Source organism: Salmo trutta, chromosome 4, assembly GCF_901001165.1.
Source record: "Salmo trutta chromosome 4, fSalTru1.1, whole genome shotgun sequence".
NCBI lineage: Eukaryota > Metazoa > Chordata > Actinopteri > Salmoniformes > Salmonidae > Salmo > Salmo trutta.
Genome location: NC_042960.1, coordinates 44,241,627 through 44,261,231, shown reverse-complemented (window position 1 = coordinate 44,261,231; position 19,605 = coordinate 44,241,627). Strand labels below are relative to the sequence as shown.

Sequence of the window (19,605 nt, the reverse complement as noted above, 5' to 3'; positions counted from 1 at the left end):
GAAAGAAGAGAGGTTTAGTGTCTTTTTTGACTCTTTAACTGGCCCAACAGAGGTCTACAATTCCCTCGGCGAAACACACACTACTGCAAATATACACAACAAACCAATAACTCTAGAGGGAGGGAAGTAAAAAGAGAGAGAGACAAATGATTCTACATTTAATAACAAACTGAACAGACAACCATCATGGTACCAGAACAGACCAGAGAAACACTCACACACTAGCATGCATCAGATCAGCAAGAGCCCAGCCCTCACTGGCTCCAGCCGAACAAGAGACAGGAGTCCGGAAGATTATATACTGTAAACCATTTGACAATTGGTAAAAGGGAGATTTGTTCCAGTGTTCTGTCATATCTATTCTCTCTCCTCCTGTATCTTTAGTTATGTTAGTCAGAACTCAAATCTCATTGGCACATAAACTACAGTACCGTATGTCTTCTCCTGACCAATCCCTGGCAAGCTCCTGTCTGTCAGTCCTCTCCTCTACACACAGGAGTGTACACACACACACACACACACACAAACAGTCTGCTTGCCATTCTGTTTCTGCAAACAAAAACAGCCACCAAGCTAGAAACAACGCGTGTTAAGGCACCTGGAGAAAGGTTCACTACAGATACACTTCCCTCCCTCCTCCTCCGTCAGTTAGCATCAATGCTAACTAATCCACAGAACAATATTGCCAGTCAGTTAGCCTCCTCTCTCTCTCATCACCTACAATCTCTTAAGTCAGTATATATTTCTCAAACATTCACAGTGCTCCAATACTCAATATTCAGTACCACACAGAGCCTATAAAACAACCTCTTTAAAATAAATAAGAATATGATATCTAAATAATAATAACAATCCTCTCTTTAACTTCATTTCTGGTATGTTACAATCAACAGCTACTACACTACTCAAAGTAACAGTAATATAAATATATATGATACATATGGATAACAAAATCTGTGTCGTTACAAAAACCATATAAAACCATATATAAAATGCTCAGTGTGTTTGTTCTACAGTGATGGCTATTCTGGAGCTGATTGGAGGTTGAGAGTAGTCAGGGAGGCGCCGCTTATCTGTAGACAAACATTATTGCCGCATTCACATGCTAGTTGGAACTAGGAAACTCAGAAATGTCCGACATGCTAACTGGTTGAATGCTGCACGTGCATAACTACAACCAGTTAGAAATGTCAGTTTCCTAGTTTCGACTAGCATGTGAACGCGCCATATGGGAGCTACAGTAGATTTGACTTAACGTGACCTTGCCCCAACAAGTGAGACCTCTAACCTTTCCCACGGCCAGACTGGCTCTGGCAGACTGGCTCTAGACCAGGGATGGGCAACTGGTGGCCCGCGGGTCGCATGGCCACTTTTGTAGGCCCGCAGATCAATTCCTTCCGCTGTCAAGACTAAGCTAAAAATGTTTATAAATCGCCAAATTTTGCTTAGGGCCTCCAAAACGCTGACTGCATGTGTGTGTATGGATGTGGGTAAGCAGTCCCGCGAGCCACTGCACCCCCTAATGATGAGTTCAGATTTTTTGTGGCCCCTACCCCCATCAACGTTGCCCATCCCTGCTCTAGACAGACAGGAAGCCTAACCAGAGATCTAGGATCAGTTTATCATGCCTAGCCCAAACCTACAACACCAGGAGGTAACAACTGACCCTAGATCTGTGGTTAGAGGCATGTCTGCCCTGCAGTGGTTAGTGTTCTGCAGTACTTGGAGAATTAGGTCAGGATCACACCAATATAAAACTGTCTAAATAGGTGCAGGGCAGTGTTCTGTTTCAGATGGTTATGCAGGTGGGACCTGGAGTTTTCCGGACTATATGACATTGACCAGGAAAACTCCAGGCCCCTAGTTACCCAGGGGTGGTTTACCCTCTCTAGCGGGCCAGCGTGGTGATGAGACTGGCACACATCTCAAAGAAGTCCATAGTGTGGCTGCCCTGCCGCGGGGTGGGGGCGGAGGTGAGGAGGGCAGCGCTGGAGCACAGCGACCCAGGCAGAGAGGAGCTGAGCTTGGGGAGATCCACAGCAGGACAGGCTGAGTCCACACTGAGTCTGGGTCTGTGGAGCCCTGCAGTAGAGCCTGACCTCTGGGGGGTGGAGGAGCCCGACTTAAACCCTACTGCGTCCATGATGTCATCTGGGGGAGGAGAGATTAGTGTTTTTGTCATTACTCATCTTCTGCACTCAGTAATACATTGTAAAAATAGGAAACTCTAAATTCTGTTTTCAGAATTAACCAGATATCAAAAAGTCAGTTTCCTGCTATAAATATGCTGTGTAGCTGGCGTACCGTCGATGCTTTTAAAGTCCAGCAGGTAGGATCTGTTGTCTACTTGGTACAGCTGGAGACACATCTTCACCAGGTTGCCTGTTACTGGGTTCTTCCTCCGAACACGCAGGTGATACGGGTTCACCACCTAAACATAACACACATTAAAAGGTGCAATATGCAGAAATCGCTCCACCATTTCCTGCTTGCAAAAATTTTAAGTTCGCTTAATTTATGTTTATGTGAAAAAACAAACAATGTAGTGTACAGGATCATTGTACCATCTAAACCGCTGTGAAATATATTTTCAATAACCAATAATATTGTATTTTAAGCTGTTTGAAGACTGTACAAAAATGAAAGTTAAAAAAAAGGCAACAAAAAAAAACACATTTAAGACCGGGAAGCATAGAAATAGCACACATAGAACCGATCTACTGCTTCTTAGACTTGCTTTCAATGAGGATGACAGATCAATCATTTCTATGTGAATTTGGTTGGGTTGCCTAAAATGTTGCATATTGCAATTAACATCTATACACACACACACACACACACACACACACACACACACACACACACACACACACACACACACACAGTGATATAAACTCTGCAAAAAAAAGAAACGTGCTCTCACTGTCAACTGCGTTTATTTTCAGCAAACTTAACATGTGTAAATATTTGTATGAACATAACAAGATTCAACAACAGACATGAACTGAACAAGTTCCACAGACATGTGACTAACAGAAATGGAATAATGTGTCCCTGAACAAAAGGGGGGTCAAAATCAAAAGTAACAGTCAGTATCTGGTGTGGCCCCCAGCTGCATTAAGTACTGCAGTGCATCTCCTCCTCATGGACTGCACCAGATTTGCCAGTTCTTGCTGTGAGATGTTACCCCACTATTCCACCAAGGCACCTGCAAGTTCCTGGACATTTCTGGGGGGGATGGCCGTAGCCCTCACCCTCCGATCTAACAGGTCCCAGACGTGCTCAATGGGATTGAGATCCGGGCTCTTCGCTGGTCCTGACAGAACACTGACATTCCTGTCTTGCAGGAAATCACACACAGAACAAGCAGAATGGCTGATGGCATTGTCATGCTGGAGGGTCATGTCAGGATGAGCCTGCAGGAAGGGTACCACATGAGGGAGGAGGATGTCTTCCCTGTAATGCACAGCGTTAAGATTGCCTGCAATGACAACAAGCTCAGTCAAATGATGCTGTGACACACCGCCCCCAGACCATGACAGACTCTCCACCTCCAAATCGATCCCCCTCCAGAGTACAGGCCTCAGTGTAACGCTCATTCCTTCGACGACAAACGCGAATCCGACCATCACCCCTGGTGAGACAAAACCAAGACTTGTCAGTGAAGAGCACTTTTTGCCAGTCCTGTCTGGTCCAGCGACGGTGGGTTTGTGCCCATAGGCGACATTGTTGCCGGTGATGTCTGGTGAGGACCTGCCTTACAACAGACCTACAAGCCGTCAGTCCAGCCTCTCTCAGCCTATTGCGGACAGTCTGAACTGATGGAGGGATTGTGCGTTCCTGGTCTAACCCAGGCAGTTGTTGTTGCCATCCTGTACCTGTCCCACAGGTGTGATGTTCGGATGTAGCGATCCTGTGCAGGTGCTGTTACACGTGGTCTGCCACTGCGAGGACGAGGCACATTCACGCAGATGAGCAGGGACCCTGGGCATCTTTCTTTTGATGTTTTTCCAGAGTCAGTAGAAAGGCCTCTTTAGTGTCCTAAGTTTTCATAACTGTGACCTTAATTCCCTACCGTCTGTAAGCTGTTAGTGTCTTAATGATCGTTCCACAGGTGCATGTTCATTAATTGTTTATGGTTCATGGAACAAGCATGGGAAGAAGTGTTTAAACCCTTTACAATGAAGATCTGTGTTATTAGTTATTTGGATTTTTACGAATTATCTTTGAAAGACAGGGTCCTGAAAAAGGCACGTTTCTTTTTTTGCTGAGTATATATACACATACACACGGTGCATTTTGCACATTTTGTTACATTACAGCCTTATATTTAAATGTATTAAATATATTTTCCCCTCATCAATCTACACACAATACCCCATGACAAAGCAAAAACAGTTTTGAAAATTTTGCAAATGTATTATTATTACTGAAATATCACATTTATATAAGGATTCAGACCCTTTACTCAGAGCTTTGCTAAAGCACCTTTGGCAGCGATTACAGCCTTGAGTCTTCTTGGGTATGACGTTACAAGCTTGGCATACCTGTATTTGGGGAGTTTCTCCCATTCTTCTCTGCAGATCCTCCTCAAGCTCTGTCAGGTTGAATGTGGAGCGTCGCTGCAAAGCTATTTTCAGGTCTCTCCAGAGATATTCGATTGGGTTCAAGTCCGGGCCACTCAAGGACATTCAGAGACTTGTCCAGAAGCCACTCCTGCGTTGTCTTGGCTCGTTGTCTTGGCTGTGTGCTATGGGTCGTTGTCCTGTTGGAAGGTGAACCTTCATCCCAGTCTGAGGTCCTGAGTGCTCTGGAGCAGGTTTTTTTTTTTTTTTTTATTTCACCTTTATTTAACCAGGTAGGCAAGTTGAGAACAAGTTCTCATTTACAATTGCGACCTGGCCAAGATAAAGCAAAGCAGTTCGACAACATACAACAACACAGAGTTACACATGGAGTAAAACAACATACAATCAATGATGCAGTAGAAAAAAATAAGACCATATACAATGTGAGCAAATGATGTGAGATAAGGGAGGTAAAGGCAAAAAATGCCATGGTGGCAAAGTAAATAAAGTATAGCAAGAAAAACACTGGAATGGTAGATTTGTAGTTTGAAGAAAGTTCAAAGTTAAATATAAATAATATGGTGCAAAGGAGCAAAATAAATAAAATAAATAAATAAATACAGTAGGGGAAGAGGTAGTAGTTTGGGCTAAATTATAGATGGGCTATGTACAGGTGCAGTTTTCATCAAGGATCTCTCTGTACTTTGCGCAATTCATCTTTTCCTCAATCTTTACAAGTCTCCCAGTCCCTGCCGCTGAAAAACATCCCCACAGCATGATGCTGCCACCACCATGCTTCACCATAGGGATGGCATTGGCCAGGTGATGTGCGGTGCCTGGTTTCCTCCAGATGTGACGCATGGCATTCAGGCCAAAGAGTTCAATCTTGGTATCATCAGACCATAGAATCTTGTTTCTCATGGTCAGAGTCCTTTAGGCGCCTTTGGCAAACTCCAACCGGGCGGTCATGTGCCTTTTACTGAGGAGCGGCTTCCATCTGGCCACTCTACCATAAAGGCCTGATTGGTGCAATGCTGCTGAGATGGTTGACCTTCTGGAAGATTCTCCCATCACCACAGAGGAACTCTGGAGCTCTGTCGGAGTGACCATCGGGTTCTTGCTCACCTCCCTGACCAAGGCCCTTCTCCCCTGATTGCTCAGTTTGGCTGGGCGGCCAGCTCTAGGAAGAGTCTTGGTGGTTCTTAACATCTTCCTTTGAAGAATGATGGAGGTCACTGTGTTGTTCTTGAAGACCTTCAATGCTGCAGAAATGTTTTGGTACCCTTCCCCAGATCTGTGCTTCGACACAATCCTGTCTCAGAGCTCTACGGACAATACTTTAGAGCTCATGGCTTGGTTTTTGCTCTGACATGCACTGTCAACTGATATAGACAGGTTTATGCCTTTCCAAATCATGTCCAATCAATTGAATTTCCCACAGGTGGACTCCAATCAAGTTGTAGAAACATCTCAAGGATGATCAACGGAAACAGGATGCACTGAGCTCAATTTCGAGTCTCATAGCTAAAGGTCTGAATACTTCTGTAAATAAGGTATGTGTTTTATATTTTTAAGAAATTTGCAAAAATGTCAACAACAAAAAAATTCACTGTGTCATTATGGGGTATTGTGTGTAGATTGATGAGAATAAAAAAAAATGTTGATCAATTTCAGAATAAGGCTGTAACGTAACAAAATGTGGAAAAAGTCAAGTGGTCTGAATAATTTCCGAATGCTTTCCACACACACAGCCTCACCTTCCAGTCATACTGTAGTTGTCTCATAGCCCTGTAGACCTCAGCCATGATGTCATAGGGTCTGCTCTGACTCCTGATGCCCAGATGCCACTTGGCTTTCTTCACTGCCAGGGGTTTGGCTCTGGTGGTGTTCAGGGCATCCAGCGGGCAGCGAGACTGCAGACAGACAGAGAGGAGAGAATCTTTATTATCCCCAACAAGCAGTCATAAATACATGAAGACAAGAAGACTTCATGCAAAACTATACTGCCAATGTTGCATTTGCTACACTGGTATCGCGGAAGAAGCACATCATCAAGTGTTTACACTTCAGAGATATTGTATCTGATTGTATATACATTAAACATGGTACATAGAATAGAACCCGGTAGAAATCATTGCCTTGGGGCTGTCTACCAGCAGGGGGGGCATCCTCTCTGGGTGTGGTTTGACCCCCGGGGGCAGTGACATGCCATCCTCCATGAAGGAGCCCTGGGGAGGGCTGGAGGCCAGGTAGAACTCACTGGCCTGGGTCATGATGCGCCGGTTGTCTATGATCAGATGGTACGCTACTGCTAGCTGGTCCTGGAAAGAGACGGAGGGAGAGAGTAAGAGAGAGGGTGAGAGAAGAGGGGGAGAGGGTGAGTGCGTACTGTATGACTTAGCGTGTGTGCGTACATGCCTGTGTTGCGTGCATACCTGAGGGTCTCCGCTGTACAGGCTGGACATCACCTCAGACTCGGTGCTCTCAAACTTGTCACACACCTCTCGGACTGCCTCCTCATCCAGAATGGTGGAGTCATAGGAAGGGTCCTCAGGAAACAGGTAGCCTGGCAGGTCCTGCTTAAACCACTCATGTTCCCTACACATACACACGTGTGAACATTCACGCACACACACACAAAGTAACAGTTACTATCCATTATTCTTCTATTATTTTTCTCTGGACCAACCTTCAACCACCACAAACAAGCTTTTGGCTAGGTTTGCCAGTTCTATTAATCACATTAAAAACATGAGCATCATCATCAGTAGGGAAGGTTAGAGGTCAGGGGTCACCTAATGTCTTTAATGGTAGCCCTCTTGAGCGGGTCGACCTGCAGCATGAGCAGCAGCAGGGAGGCGACGGGGCGAGTGAGGTATTCTGGCATATAGAACACGCCCCCTCTGATCTTCTTAAACAGCGTGGGAACGTGTTCGTCATCAAAGGGCAGAGTCCCACACAGCAACGCATACAGGATCACCCCACTGCTCCATATGTCAACCTCAGGGCCAGCGTATAACCTGTGCACAAAGCAAAGAATACACGATCACACCACAACATGTAGCCTACAGTATCAACCTAAGGATCTGCGTACAGCCTAAACACGCACACACACCTTCCGGAGATGACTTCAGGAGCTGCGTAGTTGGGAGATCCACAGCTGGTCCTCAGGAACTCCCCGTCTGACATCATGTTGGACAACCCTGTTGACCAGAGCAAATCAGTTTTTCAGCATTATCTTCAAATGCCAACCTTACCTAACCTTACTGTCCAAACAAACACAAGTTATTATATTCTGTCTTCCCTCTCCCACCTCTCTCTCCCCCTTCCCCCCTCTGTCGCTCGCTCTCCCTCCCTCTGTCTCTCTCACTTCCCGTCTCCAGTTTAAGGTGTCGGTATATTCTAAAACACAAGTGGTTTGGTTTGACATTTGCTACTGCTGATAGTGGTTATGGCTTTGTGGACAACTCAATTTGTTATTTATATGTGTGTGTGTGTGTGTGTTCTCTATCGTGCATGTGTGTGTAGTGTACCAAAGTCAGCTATTTTGGCGTTCTTGGAATGGTCCAGCAGTACATTCTCAGGTTTGAGGTCTCTGTGCACCACCATGTGTCTGTGGCAGTAGTCTACACCGGAGATAATCTGCTGGAACAACCGACGAGCCTCTTTGTCTTCTACCTACACACAACATGAGGTACAGATTAACAGGTTAGGAGATTATTCGTTTCTAATGTGACTACATGCTTTCACTATGGAAAATGGCACCATAAAATGGCCTGTGTCTATATCAATCAATCAATCAATCAATCAATCAATCAATCGGACAACTGCAGGACAGGAGTGTGCTACTCATCAGATGGCTTATTTGCTTGTTTGATTCATTTTTGGATCTATTGACGGACGGCCTTTAGGTCCGGAATGATATATCCATATTTTGTTTTGTTGTGTTTTGACATCCCCTTTTGTTTGGGTATCTGGCCCGGCTGGGAAGCTTCAGTAGCTGGAGAACACTGAATCCAGCAAATATCTATTTGAGTATCAACCATCCATCAATTCTTAAGTAAGAAGTATCCTCACTGTATAATGCTGAATAGTTTTGTTGATATATTTCAATGTTAAACAAATTACTTTAATCATTAACACTACAATTAAAATGGCTGCTGTAGTTGTGGCTATTTCCAGCGATGCAAAAACTGATGTCAAGGAAAATGAGACCTGGAGCAAGGTTGTGGGTGGAAATGCCCCAAAGGAGAATGTTTTACCTCTTTTTATCATGGAGAGAGAAATCGTGACAAAGGAGGAGGCCATAGCCAACCCCATTAAGGAGGAGGAGCTCTACCACAGTCTCATACAGGAAATTAATCCAAACCACTTGAGGTCAGTACAGAGAGTACGTGCACTCTGGCATATATATATTCTCAGTAAGGAAGCAAGGGCAAAGCTTCTGATAAGAGGAATAACAGTCAGAGGAAAACAGGTTGTGTTCAAAGAGAATAATCCGTTCAGGTTGAAGTTGCGCATGTCTGACCAGAACTCCATTCAAGTCACAATTAAAGAACTACCTGAATCAGCAGATGATAGTGTTGTGACTGACTTCCTGGCTAAAGCTGGATGTAAGGTGGTGGGGAGAGTGATGAGATGCATGATAAGATACAAGGGTCAACTTACAAATTGCTCCAATGGAGATCGTTTTGTGTATGTTGAAGCAGCACCCATCATTCCTATAACACGGTCTATAAAGATGGGCCCTCACTGGATCAAAGTATGACAAAATCAGCACGCCAGAAAGGGTCAGGAGATGGTAGAGTACAGTCCTTCTACACTGGACAACATAAGGTGCTTTTAGGAAACTTTTTCACACTATGTGCAGGACAACAATCCTGTCCCCATGAGTAGGGCAGACGTATCACATATCTCAGCTGAAATGACTGAATGTGAGACTGAGGTCGAAGAGGATAATTCCTTGGCTCCCAAGGACAAAGATGGAGTGAATGAAACATTGGCGTCTGCAGCAGTGACCTCTCATTCCAAGAAAAAGAAGAAGAGGGAAAAATGCTCAAAATGAAGCTGGGAAAGTAGCTACTGAGACCAGTGACAATCATAACCCAGTAGAAAACCTGGAGGTTAATAAGGGACCCCGAAGGCAGTGCAACCTTCTGGGGAATGCAAAAGAAGGCAGCCAAACATCAATGATGGCCTTCATTCAAACAATCCTGAATCAACATACACCCAAGTGGCCCAGGGTACCAAGCTCCCCATCAGTCTGGAGTTAGGTCACCTGCAGAAAAAGCCTGATATGGAGGATGTAATTCTGGGAGGTGGAGAAAAGTCCCCCTAATTAGCCATTCAGACCGAAATCATTGATGAATGATTGAAATAATCTATATTTGAGTAACCTATATTATCTGGTTCAGAGAAGGTCATTCTGTGTATGTGAGCATAACTTCTGTCACTAACATGGCTTTTCAAAAGAATGAGCAATCTGCTGATCATTACATTTTAATGCCAACTCTTCATACATGTCCCCAACAAAACCTGCCTTCAAGACAGAAACTTTAACACAGGTATAAGAAAACATTGTACCATAAAACCTTTTCAAACCGTTAATCAGGCTAAAATGCTCTGGGACCCTCGTTCCAAACCGAGAGGAATATTGGGAGGTCATCTGAATATTCGTAGCATTATTTCTAAGAGTGAACTGGTAGAACATTTATTGAACGACTCTAATCTAGATTTTTTTCTGTTTCTCTGAGACATGGTTGAAGAAATTTTCTCCCATTTCTGCCTTTAATGTCCCTGGATATTCCATATTCAGGAGGGCCAGGGGAGAAGGCAGAGGGGGTGGATTGCTTATGAACATGAAAGATAACTTTAAATGCAATCGTATCATTAGGAAACATGCCAATGACATTGAAGGTATAGGGCTGAATGGCTTCCTCTCCCCTCATATGTCTCTCACTATTATTGGATTATATCGACCACCAACATCTGATATCTCGTTGTATGACCATCTAAATGCCATGCTTAAAGAATGTGATCATAAGGAGATTATTTTCACGGGCGATTTCTGAGAAAACAAAACTTGCAGGAAAAAACTCAGAGATCACAGATTATTTCAACCTGACTCAAATAATACAGGGTCCAACCAGAGTAACAAAGTCATCCCAGACTCAAATTGATCTGGTGTTTACTAACAGACCTGATCAAATAATTAAGTCTAGTAACTGGTATAACTCACCACAATGTTACATTGGTGATTAGAAAGCTCACTAACAAGAGATGTAAGAACCATATTAACGTGCAACAGTACGATAAAAATAAATCCAGAAAAGTGAGCAGAGTAACTACGATGCAGCGATAAGTCAAATTGACTGGTCTGATCTGTTAAGCAACGAAGACCCAGAGTCTGGATACAGAACATTTCTGTCAACTATTGACAAAGTGGATACCTCTTTTACTAGGAAATTTCAACGTAAGCCAAGATGGAAAACCTCTCTACCATGGCTCAACGAGGACCTCTGGAGAACGGGATTTCTCCTTGAAAAAGGACTGAAGTCTGGTAAGAATGATGACAGACGTATATTTGCATCACTGAGAAATAAGGTGGTTAGGAATATAAAAAAATCAAAAGCAGAGTTCATTCTTAGAGTGATCAATGAAGCAAAAGGAAATGGCAACGTGATTTGGGAAAATCTCAAACTACCAGGGAGAGGAGCTGAAAAGTCCAAAAACATCCTGAATTAAAGGTTCATGGGATTCTAATTTAAGACTCCAATTTTAACAATGTCTTTGTTGACTCTGTCAGGGAACTGGCTCAAAGATTTTCAACCAAGACCACAGTTCTCACTCCCATAGATAATAATAAACGAATATTCAGAATTTCTGAAATCTCAGCATCAGCAGAGGACAGCATTATTAGCTTCTTCAGGAGAGCTAGAACAAAATATGTATTTGGTCTAGACACTGTGTTCCTGAAGAGACACATTCTCTGATTACCCATATTGTACATCTAGTTAGTCTGTCCATCAAATATGCGTTCTTCCCCAATGCTTGGAAGTCTGCTGCAGTGAGACCCGTTTTAAAATCTGGTGACCCAACACTGGTGGAAAATTATTGACCTAAGCATTCTTCCAGTGCTATCAAAAGTAGCTGAAAGATGGGTGGCTGATCATCTGACTGATCACCTCATTCAGGGCAACTCCAAACATTAAATGCAATTTGGATTCAGAACTAACCATTCTAACGGAACAGCCAATTGCTATTTTCTGGAGTGCATTAAATCTAAACTGGACATAGGTGGTGAAGTCGGCGCAGTCTTTTTGGATCTTAAAAAGGCCTTTGATACTGTGAATCATGAAGTCCTATCCAAACTATCCTCCCTTAATGTGTCCACTGAAGTCATTAGTTGGATGTATTCCTATCTGACAAACAGAAGTCAAAGGGTTCGTTTGGGGGACACTCAGTCGGACTCTCTTTACTATAACATTGGGGTCCCACAAGGGTCAATATTTGGCCCCCTTCTGTTAACCATCTGCCACTTGCTTGCCCACAAGTTAACATGCAGATGTATGCAGACGATACATTTCTGTATGTACATTAAAAAACAAATAGACAACTAGTTGTTAACAAATTAACTGAAGCTATGGTACATGTTTCTAAATGGAGGACTAATTCTTGCCTGCATTTATATAGACAAGTCTGTTTGTGTGTACTTCTCTAAGAAATCCTCAGATTCTTCCCAACGAGCTGTTCTTGTTCTTGGGGGAGAATCTGAAAGTTGTGTCTAACTTCAGGTATCTTGGTGTCATTTTGGACTCCAACTTGACATTTAAGAAACATGTGAAGATGGTGGTTAACACGGCTATGTTTGGATTATCCAACTTTAGGATTATAAGACCTTTCCTTCCTCTGGAGGCCGACAAACTATATATGCATGCTGTGATCTTCTCACATCTGAGATATTGCCTCACATGCTGGTCACAAGAAAGAGCTACTATTATGAAACCAATTGATTCACTCGACAAACACTTAAGATTTTTGATAACAAACCAAACCGTTACCACCATTGTCATATCATTTACAAACATAATTTATTAGTCTGGATAGCTTTAAGCAGTATGTAGATGCAAACCTTGTCTTTAAGATCCTGCATAGTCTTGCCCCTCCACCCCTATGCAGGCATAGCATGCTCAAGGAAAGCACCTCCAGGATAACAAGGGCAGTAACTAGAGGGGATTGCGTTGTCCCTTTTCGACACAGTAAAATTGGCCAATCGGCCTTCTCTGTTATCCCTACAATACACTGAAATGCAATGCCCATGGACTTGAGAAGCTGCACTGATGATTGTACTTTTACATTTAAATTGAAAATATGGCTAAAATCTATCCAAACCTGTACACACAAGTTATTTGTGGTTCCTCATATGTAAGACAACAGTTGATGATAGTGTTGTTGTCATTATAATTAAATATGATATTATTGGATGTATTGTATTTTGTATTGTTTTAGTGAGTATTTGTATAGTGGCTGTGTAATTATCCTTAGCTGCCCAGGGACTACAGGTGCAAATTAGCTTTTGGCTAACCCCGGCACATTTACATGGGTGTTGCATTATTGCAATATTGATGTTGATTAATGTGCATTGTCCCCTGTAAATAAATCAAACAAACAAACAACCAGACAGTCAATCATTCAGTCAGTCAGATAGACAGCCATTCAGACAGTCAGTCAGAGGTATGTCTCACCCGTCCGTGTTTGCAGATGTAGTCAAACAGCTCTCCTCCTGAGACATACTCCATCACCATGAAGAAATCTGTAGGAGTACTGATCACCTGGTACCTACACACACACACACACACACACACACACACACACACCTTACAGAAGCCAACACGGCTGCCATAGCTCACAATGTCACTGTGGCCTAACCCTAAAAATAACATGGAGAGAGAGAGTCTAGACACCTGGAAAAGGGATTTACCCAAGTAGGAATTATAAACTTTTATCTTCTTAGGCAGTTTTCTGCTAACCGGAGCAAACTGATTCCTTGTGGGTGTGTGTGGGAGAGAGAGAGAGCAAGAGAGGTGAGAGACTAGAAACGTGGGAAGGGATTTACCCAAGCAGGAATTATAAACTTCCATCTTCTTAACTAGAGATTTCAGCTAAACGGAATTCCTTGTGGGTGTGTGCTCCTGAGGCCCATAGTAAACAAACACAGTGCTGTGGGTATGTGTGTGGGGGAGAGAGGGGGGGGGGCTCCTGAGGCACATAGTAAACAAACACAGTGCTGTGGGTATGTGTGTGGGGGAGAGAGAGGGGGGGGGGGCTCCTGAGGCACATAGTAAACAAACACTGAGTGTATGTGGATGTGTGTGGGGGAGAGAGAGGGGGGGGGGAATACTTCTTAGGCCCATAAAAAACAAACACAGTCTGTATGCGTTATCCTCACAGTTTGATGATGTGAGGGTGTCTGAAGAGTTTGAGGTTCTGTATCTCTCGTTTGATCTTGCCCACCACGTCCAGACTCCTGATCTTCTGTCTGTTCAGGATCTTCACTGCCACCTTATGACCTGTCAACTGGTGCTCTCCAACTACCACACACACACACACACACACACACACACACACACACACACACACACACACACACACACACACATACACACACACACACACACACACACACGTGAACCAACTGGAATGTCCATAGTTTGTCCAAAAAAAGTATAATAATATGTATTGTGTGCTACAATCTGCTACAATGAAGGCTACAGGGCACAATTTGTGCTGATGAGTCAAATATTAAAAACAGTTTAGTCTTTTCCTCCGTTGCCAAGGTCACACAGACTACACTGAGGTAGGAGATAGGCCGGAAAATGTGTGATGTGTATGCTACGCTCAGCTAAACTTTCATTGCCCGATAAAGAACAAAACCCTAGTTGTTTCAGAGTAGTTAACAAGACATGATTCATCACTATTTTTACATTACTGGACTAGCTATATCTATCTATTCACAACAATAAGAAATGTAGATAACAAACCGGTAAACAGGGAAAACACAACACACCAATTACAGTAAACCTAAAGCCATACACATAGATTACAAGGTGAATAAATCAAGTGTGTCTGTCTGATAGTCTGTACTCTGTAGCTCATGGTTAGTCAGTCTAAAAATGTAGCAATATTGTCTGCTTGCTACAATGTAGCAACACTTATTGTTGGCTAGTTCCTGGTTACACACTGTCACACTCATGTCTCAAATCAAACACACCTCCTGCAGTGCAGGGGGGAGAGGAGGAGGGGGGTCTGAATTCTACAAGGTCACGTTGAGACTGCTAGAAAATAGGAAACTTGACGAGGCGTTCTAAGATTTTCATTCTGTCCATGCCATTGTATGGTTTACATGATTCGGGAACACTGGTGATGATGAGCACTATTAAGCTATAACGTTCATGTTTATTTTCATTTTAAAATGTCCTTTCCATAGCCATATAGGGCAAGTTTAAATGTCTAACGTTACTGTCACTAGCAAAGTCAACCTCCAACATTCACTGGCGGTCAGAAGATACAATTATGTGTGACCTGTTTTGGTTTTACACCATCATTGTTGTCGAAGGTAATTATGCATGCTTAGCCTATCATTACTGATAAGAATGAGTGGTCAGGCTAGGTATGATATGTTACTGGAATATTTCACCTTTCAACAAACCTAAAACACATTCTCTACATATCAACCGAGACAACGTTAATCTTGCCTATTCGTAACTACGCAGCCAAAGCTACGCACTTTGCGTAGCTATTTAAATAGTCCGCCGCAAAGTTACAATCAATAACAACAAATGTTCCCACGACATGACTGTTGACAAGCACGCCACTTAACTCTTTACTTTGCCGAAGGTGCCGACGCCCAGAGTGTCTCCTAGGAGGTAATGTCCGATCTTCACTCGGCCGCCTTCATGTTTCTGCTGTCGTTCTGCCATCTTTACCTTTCAGAACGTTACACCGCTCCGGTAGGCTCGAGCTGGCTGTCTGCGCGGTGCGCGGGACCACGGTACACTAAACCTGTGCGTTCAGTTCGCTTGAACGTTTGCTACGTTGCGGAACGGTTTGTACTGAACGACACGTTTCCCCAAAACGTTCTTGAACAGATTTTGAGGTACATTTGCTACCGTTTGGTGGTTGTGGCTTGAAGCAACGAATGACGTATTTAAAGGGCAGCGGCCATGCTGACAGCGTTCCCCCAACCGCTCCCCGTTTTGGTGATTCAGTACAGCACCGTTTCCGTTTAATTGAACGTCCCATAATGTAAAAATGTATTGAACGCAGCCCGGGGTTTGAGAAAACCTGCGCTAGACAAGGCAACGTCTATCCTATCGAACACCGACTGTGTGGTCTACAGTATAGCTCCAGTTGAAGGGAGGGGGGGTGTGGGGGTTGTGTAGGTAAAAACATGCCATGAGTTTTTAAACATTCCAAACAGATGAACATTCCATATGGTATTTAGGCTCAAAGTCTGCACACTCATCAATCACCTCAGCGATTACAGTATGCTCCGTTGGCTAAAGTAGGCCTATTGCCCTAAACATATATATTGGGTCAGAATTCTATTACAGAACAGGTCATTAATGCTAGGCCTAATGTAGGCCAATTCATGTGACCTGTTATTACAGATAATGGCCTATATACTACACATCTACAGTATTATTAGTGGGCTGGATGTCTCACATTGGTGAGAGGCACAATCCCAAACACTGCTGCTGTTTTTCATTCTTCTTCCCCTCTAGTCAGGGACGGATTCAAACATCAGTACTCTGTCCAGATAGGAGAACAGGGGTTGTTTCTGAACCGAGCACTGTATTGGTGAGAATTAGATCTTTTTTTATTTCCCCTTTATTTAACCAGGTAGGCCAGTTGAGAACAAGTTCTCATTTATAACTGCGACCTGGCCAAGATAAAGCAAAGCAGTGCGTCAGAAACAACAACACAGAGTTACACATAGGATGAACAAACGTACAGTCAATAACACAATAGAAAAATGTGTACCTCTACTGGTTGTAGTTAAGTATTTCCACCACCACTAGATGTCAGACAGAGCTCAGTGCTGATCCCCTGGCCTCATTGGTGTTGATGAGTCACACACTTTCATGCCTGGGATCGCTGCCCTTCGTGTTATGTCTATGAGCTTCACAAACAGACTGAAGACAACACTCCTCAACTGTCAATGACAGCCAGACAAACAGACAGACAGACCGACCGACCGATGAAACTCTCAATATGCAGACAGAAAAAAGACATAGGCTTATTCTAAACTGAACTCTACACAGACAGACTATCTATTTTGGCTTCAACAACTTTACAGCACTACACCAGAGACCACATCATGAGGTTTGAACATAATGGCTAAGAAGGTGTTGGACAGAAGAGACAATCGGGGGCCTGAATACTGCCAAATGGTGCTACACTGAGATCATTGGAGGTGTGCTGAAGGACATGAGATATTGAAGAAGGGGTTGTGTAGTATCCTTATTGCATTACAGTGCTCGAGGCGTCACTACAGACCCGGGTTCGATCCCAGGCTGTGTCACAGCTGACTATGACCGGTAGATCCATGAGGTGGCGCACAATTGGCCCAGCATCGTCCAGGTTAGGGGAGGGTTTGGCCGGCCGGGATGTCCTTGTCCCATTGCACTCTAGCGACTCCTTGTGGCAGACCGGGCGCCTGCAGTCTTACGGTGTTTCTTCCAACACATTGGTGCGGCTAGCTTTGGGTTAAGTGAGCAGTGTGGCTTGGTAGGGTCGTGTTTTGGAGGACGCATGACTCTCGACCTTCGCCTCTCCCGAGTCTGTAGGGGAGTTGCAGCGATGGGACAAGACTGTAACTACCAATTGGGGAGAAAAAAAAGGTTCTAAGTGCACACACAAAAAAAGCCTATTTACTCTGTTACATTTGATCCACTGTCTCATCAGCCCAGCCAGGCAAATTATTAACTTGATCTCCACTATAAAAAACATCTAGACTTTATCTCACATTTCTTTTAAACTAACATTTAGTTTTCAACAGTGGATATTTATACAAACTTTTCTGTCTGTCTGTCTCCGACATTTGCAACATTGTTTTAATATTCAAATTCGATCTCCAGCTGTCCCATAGTAATGAACGTGTCAAGAGTCGGGACGAGACAGACAGGCAGGCAGCGTTTCTCAGCCAGTCGAAATCATGAATCAGCTGGCATTATTTTTATGATTATAAAGAAATATCTATTGAAAAAAGGTCAAACGAAAGAAGTGCAGCTAGTTTGCAGTCTATCCAGATTCAGTTTGAAGTGATTGTGTTAGCTGTGTTGTTGGCTACAATAGTGTCCTGACAAGGGAGCACATATTCTATCCCGGGCGAAATGTATCCAAATAAATCTCTCTAGAAAACATCTTAAACAAATGCAAATGCAGCTACTTCGCTGCTATTCTGACTGCACTTTTTTGACGTGACTGTATGTTAGCTGTAGTTGGCTAGCTAGCAAGCAAGGGATAAGAACGTTGCCAGCTGGGTCGCGTCTCTAGCAACCGAACCGATAGAACGAACGACCAGCAACCCTAGATTTGTGTCGGAACTATATCTTGTGGAAGGATGAAATAGTATGAATAAATGACTCAAAATAAAAATGTTCATGAAAATATGTCAATCATTATTTGAATATGTTGGTAACCCATTGTATAAAAGTGATAATGTCCCTCGAAGCCGGTGTCTGGAGGATATACTTTATCTCTGGCCTAACAACACCCGTGCCAATATATCCTCCAAAACACCGGCTTTGAGGGCGTTATCACTTAAATCAAGATACGTATAGATGATTTGGACATGATTTGGAAAATTCAAATGTAGGTACAATTACCTTGTACTTGATTGTCTGGGGGGCAAGTTACTCTAATGGAAGGGGGGCATGTTAAACCCAATTATTGCACACAGAGTGAGTCCATGCAACTTATTAAGTGACTTGTTAAGCAAATGTTTACTCCTGAACTTAGTTAGGCTTGCCATAACAAAGGGGTTGAGTACTTATTGACTCAAGACATTTCAGCTTTTCATTTTTTATTAATTTGTAAACATATCGAAAAACACAATTTCACTTTGACATTATGGGGTATTGTGTGTAGGCCAGTAATCCATTTAATATTCAGGCTGTAACACAACAGCATGTAGAAAAAGATAAGGGGTGTGAATACTTTCTGAAGGTACTGTATATACATATAAAGTGGGTAAAACAGCTTGCACCTGGACTGTCTCCTTCTTCTAGATGGTAGCGAGGTGAACAGGCCGTGGCTTGGGTGGCTGAGGTCCTTCATAACCGTTTTGGCCTTCCTGTGACACCGGGTGCTGTAGATGTCTTGGAGGGCAGGCAGTGTGCCCCCGTCGAGCTTGACCTCACACCCTCTGGAGAGCCCTGCGGTTGTGGTCGGTGCAATTGCCATACCAGGCGTCGATACAGCCTGACAGGATGCTCTCAATGGTACAAAGCCGTATTTCTTCAGCCTCCTGAGGTTGAATAGGCGCTGTTGCGCAGCTTTCACCACATTGTCAGTGTGACGGCACCATTTCAGGTCGTCAGTGATGTGCACGCAGAGGAACTTGAAGCTTTTGACCCTTTCCATTGCGCCCCCGTCGATGTGAATGGGGGCGTGATCTGTCTGCTGTCTCCTATAGTCCACGATCAGCTCCTTCGTTTTGTTGACGTTGAGAAAGAGGTTATGTTTCTGGCACCACTCAGCCAGGACTCTCACCTCCTCCCTGTAGACTGTCTCGTCGTTGTTTGTAATCAGGCAGACGACACACTATTGTGTCCTCTGCAAAGTTGATGATTAAGTTGGAGACGTGTGTGGTCAAGCAGTCATGGGTGAATATGGAGTACAGGAGGGGGCTGAGCATGTTGAGGATCAGTGTGGTGGAGGATCAGTGTGGTGGAGGTTTTGTTGGCTACCTTCACCACTTGGGGTCGGCCCGTCAATGACCCAGTTGCGCAGGGAGGGGTTCAGACCCCCGACT

At 43.7% G+C, this 19,605-nt stretch overlaps 1 protein-coding gene across 2 annotated transcripts; it reads right to left on the bottom strand.

Moving 5' to 3' along the window:
* On the bottom strand, window positions 1–15,826 carry prkaa2 (protein kinase, AMP-activated, alpha 2 catalytic subunit). 2 transcript variants are annotated; one of them, XM_029750902.1, is made up of 11 exons: window positions 15,448–15,826; window positions 14,017–14,158; window positions 13,313–13,406; window positions 8,102–8,246; window positions 7,684–7,771; window positions 7,364–7,588; window positions 7,004–7,166; window positions 6,707–6,889; window positions 6,326–6,481; window positions 2,305–2,431; window positions 1–2,151 (listed from the first exon to the last, which is right to left on the bottom strand). In XM_029750902.1, exons 1-11 carry the CDS (start codon window positions 15,545–15,547, stop codon window positions 1,889–1,891), a joined length of 1,686 nt encoding a protein of 561 aa, XP_029606762.1. In that variant the 5' UTR covers window positions 15,548–15,826; the 3' UTR covers window positions 1–1,888. The 2 variants fall into 2 exon arrangements, with proteins under 2 accessions (XP_029606762.1, XP_029606763.1); XM_029750903.1 differs by having other exon boundaries at window positions 6,722–6,889.
* Between the last annotated feature and the right edge of the window lie 3,779 nt (window positions 15,827–19,605).

Bases quoted from the DNA above. Each gene is read 5' to 3' on its own strand.
- prkaa2 (XM_029750902.1), bottom strand. From the start codon at position 15,547: ATGGCAGAACGACAGCAGAAACATGAAGGCGGCCGAGTGAAGATCGGA. The intron at 14,159-15,447 runs GTTAAGTGGCGT...TGTGTGTGGTAG, and splicing joins CACCTTCGGCAAAGTAAAGA to TTGGAGAGCACCAGTTGACA. The intron at 7,167-7,363 runs GTGACCCCTGAC...GTGTATGTGTAG, and splicing joins GCTACCATTAAAGACATTAG to GGAACATGAGTGGTTTAAGC.